At 37.6% G+C, this 12,789-nt stretch overlaps 1 protein-coding gene across 2 annotated transcripts in view; it reads left to right on the top strand.

The window, feature by feature from the left end:
- LOC127420490 (sterile alpha motif domain-containing protein 10-like) overlaps positions 1 to 12,789 on the top strand; it is a 119,053-nt gene that overhangs the window by 54,486 nt on the left and 51,778 nt on the right. For both annotated transcript variants that reach the window (XM_051662825.1, XM_051662824.1), the window contains exon 2: positions 9,199 to 9,377. In XM_051662825.1, coding sequence (XP_051518785.1) covers positions 9,199 to 9,377 — 179 coding nt within the window. The remainder of the gene's footprint in view (positions 1 to 9,198; positions 9,378 to 12,789) is intronic.

Here is a 12,789-nt window from a genome sequence, read left to right on the forward strand (position 1 = left end):
GTGGCTTTCTCAGTCACATGAGTATTCTAATCAAAGGTAGCCAAAGATACGGCTTGTGAAACCAATAAAATTACACCGTGTTATTTGAAGTACATGATTGGATTAAACTATCCAATCACAATCCCCTATCAATAGACATCTAGTTAGTGAACTGATTGAAGAATCAGTTTGAAAGGGCACACAGATGAAATGGCAGCTGGAAAAATGTCAAGGAAGCATACATGTACTGTACATTAAATGAGTATCGTCAAAAAGAATTTACATTTCTATAAAAGGAGTCACAGACAGAGCCTAGTAAAGTGAGGTGTGAGATTTGTGGAGCTCGCTTTTCCATCACCCATGGAGGCCGCGCTGACATCGTGCAGCATGTTCATACAAAAAAGCATGTGGATGCTGCTAAAAGTGTGCCACACCAATGTTAACAATTTTTTGTGAAGCAAATTTCCGAATCTTACAAGGTGCACTCAAGTGAAGGACTTTTTGCTTATCATTCTGTTGTGCACAGCCATAGCTTTGCACATTCATGACCTGAGAAAATTATTGCAGGCCAGGCTGGAGGAATCATTCATACCCTCTGACATTAAAAAGCAGTTGGATGCCCTTGGTTGAAGCTGGTGACATGCGACTGATTATTTCTTTTGTGCAGTCAGAAACTTTTATTCAGCATCGGTGGATTACCTCCAAAATTGGAGCCGCTCATTGGAGAATACAGAAAAACTTGAGTGGGCCCTAATGAGAGACATCCCCTCTCTCAGTTTGATTGACAAATCCACGCTCTTTGATGAGTGGGCTTGCGTGAAAAACATTGTCACTCGTCGCATCACTGAGTGGAACATGAACAAGACGGCCTTGTCTGAGAGATGTACAGATGTCGTGGAGTTTGTTTTATGCCTGCCTGGGACATCTGCATCTGTGGAGCGTGTGTTCTCATTAATGAACGCAGCATGGACACCAGATAAATCTCGAGTCAGTGTTACAGTCATGAAGGAAATGCTTTTCGTACATCTTAATTTTGGACTGGACTGCTCTGCATTTTATGATAAACTCTGAAAGTCAAACGCACACTGAGAAAAATTGCTGCCACGAAAAGTACATGGTGACAACAGTAACAGATGCACATGCACTTTCTACTTTGCATTGATCTACGCCTAGGTAAGGATACGTCAGTTTCATTTTTGCTGGGAGGGGGTTGTCCCATTTTCCACAAGCAGGAATCTGGTCATCCTATATATATATATATATATATATATATATATATATATATATATATATATATATATATATAGAAGTTTACATAAACCTTAGCCAAATACATTTAAAGTACATTTTTCACAATTCCTGACATTTAATCGCAGAAATCTTTCCCTGTCTTAGGTCAGTTAGGATTACTACTTTATTTTAAGAATGTGAAATGTCAGAATAATAGTAGAGAGAATGATTTATTTCAGCTTTTATCACATTCCCAGTGGGTCAGAAGTTTATGTACACTTTGTTTGTATTTGGTAGCATTGCCTTTAAATAGTTTAACTTGGGATAAAACATTTTGGGTAGCCTTCCACAAGCTTCTCAAGTTGCTGCAATTTTGGCCCATTCCTCCAGACAGAACTGGTATAACTGAGTCAGATTTGTAGGCCTCCTTACTCGCACATGCTTTTTCAGTTCTGCCCACAAATTTTCTATCAAATTGAGGTCAGAGCTTTGTGATGGCCACTCCAATATCATGACTTTGTTGTCCTTAAGCCATTTTGCCAAAACCTTGGAGGTATGCTTGGGGTCATTGTCCATATGGAAGACCCATTTGCGACAAGCTTTAACTTCATAGCTGATGTCTTGAGATGTTGCTTCAATATATCCATATAATTTTCCTTCCTCATGATGCCATCTATTTTGTGAAGTGCACCAGTCCCTCCTGCAGCAAAGCACTCCCACAACATGATGCTGCCACCACCATGCTTCACGTTTGGGATGGTGTTCTTCGGCTTGCAAGCCTCACCCTTTTTCTTCCAAACATAACGATGGTCATTATGGCCAAAAAGCTCAATTTTTGTTTCATCAGACCAGAGGAAATTTCTCCAAAAAGTAAGATCTTTGTCTCCATGTGCACATGAAAACTGTAGTCTGTTTTTTTTATGGCAGTTTTGGTGCATTTGCTTCTTCCTTGCTGAGCAGCCTTTCAGGTTATGTCGATATAGGACTCGTTTTACTGTGGGTATAGATACTTGTCTACCTGTTTTCTCCAGCATCTTCACAAGGTCCTTTGCTGTTGTTCTGGGATTAATTTGCACTTTTCTCACCAAACTACGTTTATCCCTAGGAGACAGAATGCATTTCCTTCCTGAGCGGTATGATGGCTGCATGGTCCCATGGTGTTTATACTTGCATACTATTGCTTGTACAGATGAATGTGGTACCTTCAGGCATTTGGAAATTGCTCCCAAGGGTGAACCAGACTTGAGGAGGTCCACGATTTTTTTTTGGAGGTCTTGGCTGATTCTTTTGATTTTCCCATGATGTCAAGCAAAGAGGCAATGAGTTTGAAGGTAGACCTTAAAATACATCCACAGGTACACCTCCAATTCAGTACACCTCCTGTCAGAAGCTAATTGTCTAAAGGCTTGACATCATTTTCTGGAATTTTCCAAGCTGTTTAAAGGCACAGTTAACTTAGTATATGTAATGTAGTATATGTATATGCCTGTGAACAATTGTTGGAAATATTACTCGTGTCATGCACAAAGTAGATGTCCTAAACGACTTGCCAAAACTATAGTTTGCTAATATTAAATCTGTGGAGTGGTTAAAAAAATTAGTTTTAATGACTTTAACCTAAGTGTATGTAAACTTCTGACTTATATAATATATATATATATTAGTATTACAGTAATGAGAATTTTTGGGGTAAAACTTTTTAATTGTCATGATATTAATCTGAAATTTAAATAGGCTTCATTATCTTTCAGCAAAATATAATTTCTTCTTTTTTCTTTTGATTTCGGGGTGTAATATGAACCTACAACAGAGCACCCTGCACGAAAAACACCTGACAATGAAATGCGCTCAACTTGACCTTCCTTTTCAGGCGTGGTCACACATACCTCCGCACAGCGAAATTCCGCAGGGCAAGAATGGCGTGGGCTTTGACGTTGAGCGTGTGAAACCAGCAAAAATATAATTGTCTCTTTATACTCTGTGAGACTTAAGTTAAAAAGAAACTCGCTGCTATGATATCCTTGTCCATTGTGAATATCCAGTGTAGCTGTGTACGAAGCACTGTCCACACAGAGGTCACCGCCAAACCAAGCAACTTCCTATTGGTCAACGGGGCAACTTGAACTCTGCGCGAAATCCACGAGGAGAAATTCTTTGCTGCCAGAAACGGAAGTGTAGCGGTAGTTCTTTCAGGAAGACTTGTAGTAGCATACACCATTCATTCAATCAGGCTTCTCATCCAATCATAATCCATCATCTTCTTAATAAATGTGCAGCTGTCTGTTATCGCATCATGTGCGTTGTTTTTGAATGTGCGTTGTTTTCGCTCACTCGCTCTTGAGCGAAACACAAAATCATAATTCATGCTATGCCTTTAATTTTCAAGCAAACAATCACATCATATTTGGATTATACATCGCTGGTTTACTCATCTCGACGTTCACGCTCCTCAGCGCAGCTGGTTTCATCAGCAAGATGTCCTATGTTTATTCTTCTCTTGGTGGAATTATTGTCATTCATCTAACTGGTGGTCAACGGGGTTAAGGTTTTGCTATCAGTGATCTCATTTCTCTCCATCATACATACATACTGGATCAGTATTGCTTTGTTTCATTTTAACAGAGTTCAGTGGGTGCAGATCTTTGTGTTTGGTGTGTCAAAGTGTGTGTGTTTTCCAGCATGTCGGCGTGTCAGGTGGAGAGCCTTGTTCACATTGCTCATATGCTTACAACTGTGTTTGCATGCCGATTATTTTCCTGCATTGGGGAATCATTTTCAATATGCATTCACATTGATTTTGAATAATACTTTGGTGTACGTTGTCTGATTATCATTAGTTTGATGATGTTTATCGTGTTCTGTTGCTCTTAATTTTTTCCAGAGTTGTGTGTGTGTGTGTGTGTGTGTGTATATATATATATATATATATATATATATATATATATATATATATATATATATACACTACTGGTCAAAAGTTTTGAAACACTTACTCATTCTTTATTAATTAATTTTTTTTTCACATTTTAGAATAATAGTAAAGTCATCAAAACTATGGAATAACATAAATGGAACTATGGGAATTATGTTGTGACTAAACAAAATCCAAAATAAATCAAAACTGTTTTATATTTTAACATCTTCAAAGTAGTCACCCTTTGCCTAGAATTTGCAGACATGTACTCTTGACATTTTCTCAACCAACTTCTTGAGGTATCACCCTGGGATGCTTTTTAAACAGTATTGAAGGAGTTCCCATCTGTGTTGGGCACTTATTGGCTGCTTTTCTTTATTATTTGGTCCAAGACATCAATTTCGAAAACTTTTTTTTATTTTTATTACATTTTAGTTTTATAATGAAATAAATTAATATGTTGGCACAATTATATTTTTGTCTACAAAACTAATTTCAAACATTTCAGCATACGCCTTCAGATCAAAAGATTTTTAAGATCATGAGAAATATTTCAGTCAAGTGTTTCAAAAATTTTGACTGGTAGTGTATATACTGTATATATGTATATAAACCTAACTATAGCATCGTTACTCTTTTCAAGGGTATTGCACAAACAATGTTTGCCCTATTCAAGGCTCAGATGTGTCAAAAGCATTCTTATACTTTTCAAGGGTATTGCACAATAATGCTCCCCTTTTTAGGGCTCAGACGCTTAGCTAAGTATTGGTTATCCTTTTCAAGATCGAGAATCTGAGTGCTGAACCGTAGGACGGGGCTTACCCCAAAGGAAACTATTCTTTACCCATATTATGATTATTACCATTATTCCGAGTCTTTCTGGTAGAAATGGAAGCATAGTGGTAGTTCTGTCAAATTAAATTAAATCAAATCAAATCCCTTTATTGTCACTCAACCTTATACACAAGTGCAACAGTGGGTAAAAGTCTTTGGTGCAGTTCCAAGCAACATGGAAGTATGACAATTACAATAAACATCTGATTTACACATAACACAGTTTACACATCTTGTTACACAATGCAATATACAATATACACCTAATAATATACAATATACAGTATACACAAAATAAGAAGACTGTATACAATAAAAATACATGGAATCAGTGGAAATAAAAATGAAGTGTTGTGTTGACATTCAGCTGTTGGTTGATAGTCAGTTGCCAGTGTGTTATTAAGAGAAGGATAAAATGTGAGTCCAGTCTGAGGCTAATAAAGTGCAGTGCTGATATATGTATTGTGAGTGATCAAGAGTTCAAAAGTCTGATTGCTTGGGGGAAGAAGCTGTCATAAAGTCGGCTGGTGCGGATCCTGATGCTGCGATACCGCCTGCTTGATGGTAGCAGTGAGAGCAGCCCATGGCTAGGGTGGCTGGTGTCTCTGATGATCCTCCGAGCTTTTTTCACACACCGCCTGGTGTATATGTCCTGGAGGGAGGGAAGCTCACCTCCGATAATGTGTTTGGCAGTTCGCACCACCCTTTGCAGGGCTTTGCGGTTGAGGGCGGTGCTATTGCCGTACCAGGCGGAGATGCAGCCAGTCAGGATGCTTTCTACAGTGCAGGTGTAGAACCGTGTGAGGATGTGGCGGTTCATTCCAAACTTCCTCAGCCGTCTCAGGAAGAAGAGGCGCTGGTGAGCCTTCTTCACAATGGCCTCTGTGTGGACAGACCATGTGAGTTCCTCAGTGATGTGGACACAGAGTAACTTGAAGCTGCTGACTCTCTCCACCGGTGCTCCATTGATGGTGATGGGGCTGTGTTCTCTGTCTTTTCTCCTGAAGTCCACCACAAGCTCCTTGGTCTTACTGACGTTGAGGGAGAGGTCAGGAAGACTCGTAGTAGCATACACCATTCATTCAATCAGGCGTCTCATCCAGTCATAACCCAGCATCTTCTTTATAAATCTGCAGCTGTCTGTTGTTGCATCATGTGCATTGTTTTCACCCCCCCATCCACCCCTTTACCACCAGTTTAAGTCCTGTCCAGTTGAGGGGTAAGTTCCTCTCCCCTGCCATTCGTCTTCTGGCAGGATATGTTGGTTCGAGCAAGAATCTGAGCGCTGAACCGTAGAACAGGGCTTGCACACAAGGAAGCTATTCTATACCCATATTATGATTATTCTCATTATTCTGAGTCTTTCTGGTAGAAGTCCTTTGTGAGAAATTCACGATCGTGCAGATTCCCATTGACTGTACATTTCCATTGGTACAGGAAAAATCCACTCAACACCGCTCACCACACTGGAGATCTGCCGCTTTGGGTCGTGTAACAGTGATAATGACTGTGTTCGCAGTGACACACTTCCCATACTACTTTAACTGCTTCAGCCACATCAGTCTATGGCAGAAATGGTAAGAGGAGTATGTAGTGTGCTATTTCAAACTCAGCAATGACTGTTTTCAGTTCACGGTCAGTATAATCATCACAAATATGCATGATTACAGTCAGAATGAGACCAACTTTATTTCCGAAAGCGCAAAGTATAGAGACTGTGTTGGTTTATTGTATTTTTTTATTCAGCCACAGTATTTTCACAGTAAATGCATGCAGTCTTCATTTGTTAAGTCTGTTTGGAGTATCACTTTTGCTTACCCAGCCACAGTATTGGCAAATAAATACGTGCATTCATCATTTGAAGTCTGCTTGTGATTAAAGCACTGAATCCAGCAGAAATTGCAGCATTATCTTCATATGTAAAAGTATTTATGAGAGACGTCACTGCTTTCAGCTCACAGTGATTGGCTCCTGCTCAGCATTTTTCGTTCCTCATTTGCATAAAGCTGAGGAATTTAAACTTTTTTGCCGTGGTGATCAACTTTCATAGGAATGAAACTTATCGCAACAAAATAGTCTTGGGGAAAAAAATACAGATAAAGTACATAAACAAGCGCCTAAATATATCACTAAACACGAATTAATTAAGAAGCCGCTAATAGATTCTAGCACTTTTATATGCAAAACCTGAACTAGAGCCCCTGCCAGGTTAACTATACTACCTGGTCAAAGAGCTGTCACTCAAAATCTCACAAGCCAATGAGAACTCCTCTTTGTTAGTTCCCCCACACGAGAGTATTGTGCCAGAACTGCGAATGAAAACTCCGGGGGCATAAATGAAAACTTTGGAAGAGTGACTGAAATGCGAGAAGCACATTCATAAGTCCTGATCAGCGAACGCAAGCAGAGAATTTTGTTTATTTGAAGACTAAGTGTAAATTTAGCCTTTGAATTAATTTTTTTCCAGTTTCAGTTTGCTTTTATTCATTCTCAGTTTATATTTTTATTAGTCTCTTGAAAAGTTACGTTCAAAACAATTGGCACAAATGTAATCCCATGCATAATGAGGTCATGTAACATCAGTGTAGCAATCTGTTAAGATGTTTATTGTCACGTAATGCAAACTGTTTCACATTCTATTCTGAACAATTGTTAGAATTATACAGTGTATGTAAGATAGTATTCAACTCCGAACAACGCCTCAGTTAGTGTGTGAAACACAAAATTACTGAAGGTTTTTTGGGTTAGAAGTAATTTGATATCAGTGGACACTTGACATGCATGGATGGGCCTGTGTATGATAATTATGTTGTTGGATCACACACAGACTCTAACACACACACACACACACACACACACACACACTTCAATTTTCAAGCAAACACACACTCAAAAAAATGTCTGCCTCACCCACCAGCTCTGTCACCTGATACACCTTACCTGTCGTCTGTACTGCTGGTGGAGTTGAACATTGCCCTTGGCTCTCAGGGCAAAGTAGACAAGGAAATTGTATATTTTCCCTCACATGTGACAATTCTGGGTTTTAAATGACAATTAGAACAGCAAAAATCACATTGAATATGACATTTTCAATTTCCACTTTCATACTTAATCAAATATTATCAGATTTTTCTATCAGTCTAACTTGGGACTCATGATACTGTAATTGCTTTCTTGATTTAGTCTTGGCATGAATCATACAATCATTTTTTTAAATGCATATGAAGGTGCATTAATTTATTTTTTATTTTTTGTGAATAAACCTATATATTGATGTATATTAGGTCTCAAGTGTTGTGACACTTGCTTTGAACAGTGACAATAGATGTTCAAATAATAATAATGCAATGCATACTGTAATTTGAAGACTGGAAGTCCAAAGTTCTTCTAATGCTATATATTAACAATATATGAAATCATATTAAATGACATTATATGAGATTATGAAATTTGTTGACAATGTTTTGATGAACCTTCCAGGGAAGGGTGTTTACACATGAGGATCAGTTTAGGAACATTGTCTGTTTTGAAGAAGTCGTATAGCTCTCCTTTAAAACCAATAATCAGTAGAACATTTTGTAGACAGTAGATCTGTCATATACATGCACACACAACACAGTGTTGTGCCATCAGCTCATGTTAGAATTACATTTCTGGACAAAATTTGACTAATTTAGTTGATTTACTTATAAAAAAATGTAAGCATTTGTTTGTACTAATTACTGTAAGGTTTGTGTGTGTGTGTTGTAAATCAGAATTCATTATGGATTATATCCCTGCTGATAAAAATGAATAAATAAAACAGCTTAAATGTAACCTAAGATGGTTTGCTGGTCTTAGCTGGCCTCCTATTTTGTTCAGGCTGGTCTGGTTTGTGGGTTTTGGGTACTTGTCAGCTGTTCAGGCTGGGAGAACAGCTGGCCAACCAGCTAAAGCAGGTAAAGACAACCTTGGCCAGCCTGGGAAACCAGCTAGTCCATTTTACCAACAGCTAAGATCATCAAACCAGTTTTGTTTAATGGTTGAATGGTTTAAGCTGTTTTTTTAAATCTGATAATCTTTGTGACTATTAATGATAAAATAAATTGATAAAAAAGAAATTCTCATGGTTGGGCATTTTATGGCAACATGACAGTGTGTGCCCTCTGATTATCCCAATGTAATGACATGTTTTAGAGTTATTAATGATGTGATCTGTTACAGTCTTCAATGTGTCCCTCTGTTATCTGTGTCGTCCACAGCTGCGTCCAGCTTCAGCTTCTGTCGAGCTGCGCTGGATCACACTGTCTCAGCAGAAGAGTTACACTACCAGCTGCCACGGAATGCTGGAGGCAACATCAACTGGCATGAGGGTCGAGGACAGAGGGTGACAAGGAGGACGGTCAAACTCCTACAGCAGCCCGGCACAGAGGGAATACAAGTACATGACCAGAGCAACACTCATGAACTATACAACAATGAACAATACTGTTGGTTTTAATAAAACACAGGAATCTCAGTGCGTAAGACAGTCTAGGTTTTTTAAAATAAAAAATCTAAAAGAGCTGCTACAGGCCAAAGCATCATAGTGCGATAATCTTAACATTTTATTTATTTGGTTTTTAATTGTTTGGATGCAAAAAAAAAAAAAAAACAACTTCTAAGAATATCGAAAGTGTGAATAATGTGTGCGGGTAAAAAAATGGTTGGACACATTTTCTTAGTGCATGTTCCTGGTCTTGTTGTCAGTATGATCACACTGTAAATTAAGTGACAGGAGACCGAAAGTTCTGCTGAAATCGGTCTGTGCTTATCGAAATTTGAACCACTGCCCCCAGTGGCCAAAGCAGGAAGTATTTTTAAGGTGAAATGTCCACAGGGTGGCACAATGTCGAGTTGTATTTTTAGTTGTAAACGATATAATAAAGTCCACAGGAATGCATATTTTATTAACTCAACTCCCTAACACTATCCCCAACCCTAAAACTAACCGTCAGTGGAGTAAAATCGTAATTTTAGATTGAAAATGTAACCTCTGAATCACACTCACCATTGTTTTACTTTAAGACCTTCCAGGATTCCTTTTTACATCCATCCTTATTCATTTATGTCCTCTTTTTCCAGCTCAGAAGGACATGTAGAGGTTTACCTGTTTATGTACGGCATTAGCATCTTAATATTACACTTGTCCAGCTGCAACTGGGTAACTTCTCTTCAGAGCTGTCTGTCAATACTAACCCTTTCTAGCTGCCTTTATTTCTCACTGTGCATTAAAACTTTCCTATCGTATTCCACTTAATGCGATAAAAAAGCACATCTGATGACTGATATTATAGCTTCTTATTATCTTAAGCTTGAGCTAAAGGGTCTCATAATGCGAATGGTTCTTCTATTAGCAGACACAAATCAGAGCTGCTCATTGGTAGTATACAAATAATGTTACAAAGCAAACAGTTTTAATGGTCCTAAAACAGGCTTAATGTTTTTTGTGAAAAATATAATTTAATATTTCATATGAGGAAAATTCTGGGCTCAGTGTAAGTTATGCTCAATTGACAGCATTTGTGGCATAATATTGATTACCACCAAAAAGAATTAAAAAAAATAAAAAATTTAAAATTAAAAAATCTGGGTTACAGTGAAGCACTTACAATGGAAGTGAATGGGGACAGTTTGTAAATTTTAAAATACCTACTGTTTCAAAAGTTTAGCCACAAGACGTACACAGTATGTGTGTTAACATGATTTTATTGTGATAAAATCGCTTATTAACCTTTTCTGTGTAAAGTCCACATTATATGAATACAATAGGATAGAATATGTTACCCCTATTTCCCATTTGTAATTACACCTGTGTATTATGTTTGAACACAATTAGCACTTGATTTTAATGAGCTCTCACCATCAAAATATTTCTTCTGCGAGGTGCTACATTCATTATATTTAATTAGAATTGGTACATGCACATTATATCATATCACCTATGGCCATGTGAGACATAATCTGTTTTTATGTAGAATGTTGTTTAATTGTATTGCAAAAGTTAAGCAGTTCTTGTGGCAGCCAGCCCAGCTGTCTGACTGGCTGTCCCACAAGCCCAATATGAAATTAAATTATGACATAATAATGGAAATATTTGTTGGTCATCAATCCTTCATGAGCAGATCATATTCTGACATTAAACTTCCGTTTCACATGGTTGCACTTGGCTGTGGTTATGGATAGAGTCCAGTTAGTCTGACAAAATGATGTCCTTTGGAATATGTTATGGTATGTTATACCCAATCTAACCTGGCTTATCTCACGGGGCCAGTCCTGGCATGAAAATGAGTTTTGCCAATGGGATTTGTGTGAAAGAAAATATAAATTCGCTGCATTTGTATGAAGACTGGTGAGGGAATGATTAGGAATACATTTTTGTTAGCTAAATGAGCATGAGTGTCATTTTGCTGTGGGCAAAATTGTCAAGGATAGAAATAATTAGGTAAACCATGAGCATGACTAATGAACGATGTATGAAAATGATCTCGCAAGCAGCTTATATAATTACCTACAAGGTGTTCTCTTTTGTCATTTTGCATCTCATTAAGGTGTAAAAAACATTTTTCAGAAGTTACTCTGGAATTTGAGGACTTTTAGAGCGGCTCTTGTTTTTTTCATCACAGCTGGTTAAAGTAATCTTGTATGGATAAGAAGACTGAGGGGCAAATTAACTGAACAGTTGCACAATTTTGATATGTATTATTTCAGCACAAAACCCTAGCTTTTACACCCTGTCTCCACTGGGCAAATCCGTTGGCGTGCCACAAGGTGCCACAACAGGTTGATGCTTTTTACACTGGACGCGTTGCAGTGAATATTGTAATTGTCATGCAGAAAGCACAGACCAATCAGCTGTAAGCTCGAATAGACTTGAGCAACAGTTAAATTGGTGAATAACCTATATCATAATTTATTTTCAGTGGTAATCCACTGCTATAATTATTGTTATTATAATGTTATTGTTGCTAAAACTGTGTATACTGTACATGTGGTTAAAAACAAAAGTTTAATTAAATTAGTAGACCAGAGACAAGAAACATCATTAACTGGCTTTAAAGTAACAGTCCAAAGTTATTTAAATTGATAACTAATAAAGTTTATGGCACAAGATTCACACGTATGATATTTGGAAAATAAAATAATTAAAATTTAAAAAAACGGACTGGTTAATAAAGTGGCATGGAATTGCTCTGCAGCGTGTCAGAAATAGGACGGGACATCTGTCTACTGTTACTGCGATGCATTCAGTGTAGACAGCATCAATTAATTTAATGGGATTATTTGCCTTTGAAGCAACGCGCTGTTTGCATCCGGTGTAGACAGGGTGTCATTCACATAACAGTTGCTGTCCAACTTTATAGAATTATATTATAGAATTATATAACTCACATTATTCAACAATTAGTTCTTCTCCTTGAATCTGATTAGACAATCTGTGTTCCAAGAGTGCTGATATACAGTCCCACAGCACTGGGATGCTTCACTACACTGTAGAAATACTTTTGTGAGGTAAACTCAAAAATACACTTCATAACTAGTTTTTATTCAATTCAAAAATCTCATTTAATCTAAATAAATGTACCTTAAAAAAAATGTATACCACCAAAAGTCATTTTTATGGATTAGATCAAGTAGAAATTGATCCTTGAGGTAACAATTGCAGGTTGCCACTTTTTTCAGTGTATTTGTATGAAAAAAGTTTCTTCTGGAGATTGCATGTTTACTCCAGTAGGTGGCGACAAATGAGCATCTTTTCTGTTATGAGTGAGTCATTCAAACGTTGAATCAACTGATTTGTTAAAAACACCACC

Source organism: Myxocyprinus asiaticus, chromosome 29 (genome assembly GCF_019703515.2).
Source record: "Myxocyprinus asiaticus isolate MX2 ecotype Aquarium Trade chromosome 29, UBuf_Myxa_2, whole genome shotgun sequence".
Taxonomy (NCBI): Eukaryota; Metazoa; Chordata; class Actinopteri; order Cypriniformes; family Catostomidae; genus Myxocyprinus; species Myxocyprinus asiaticus.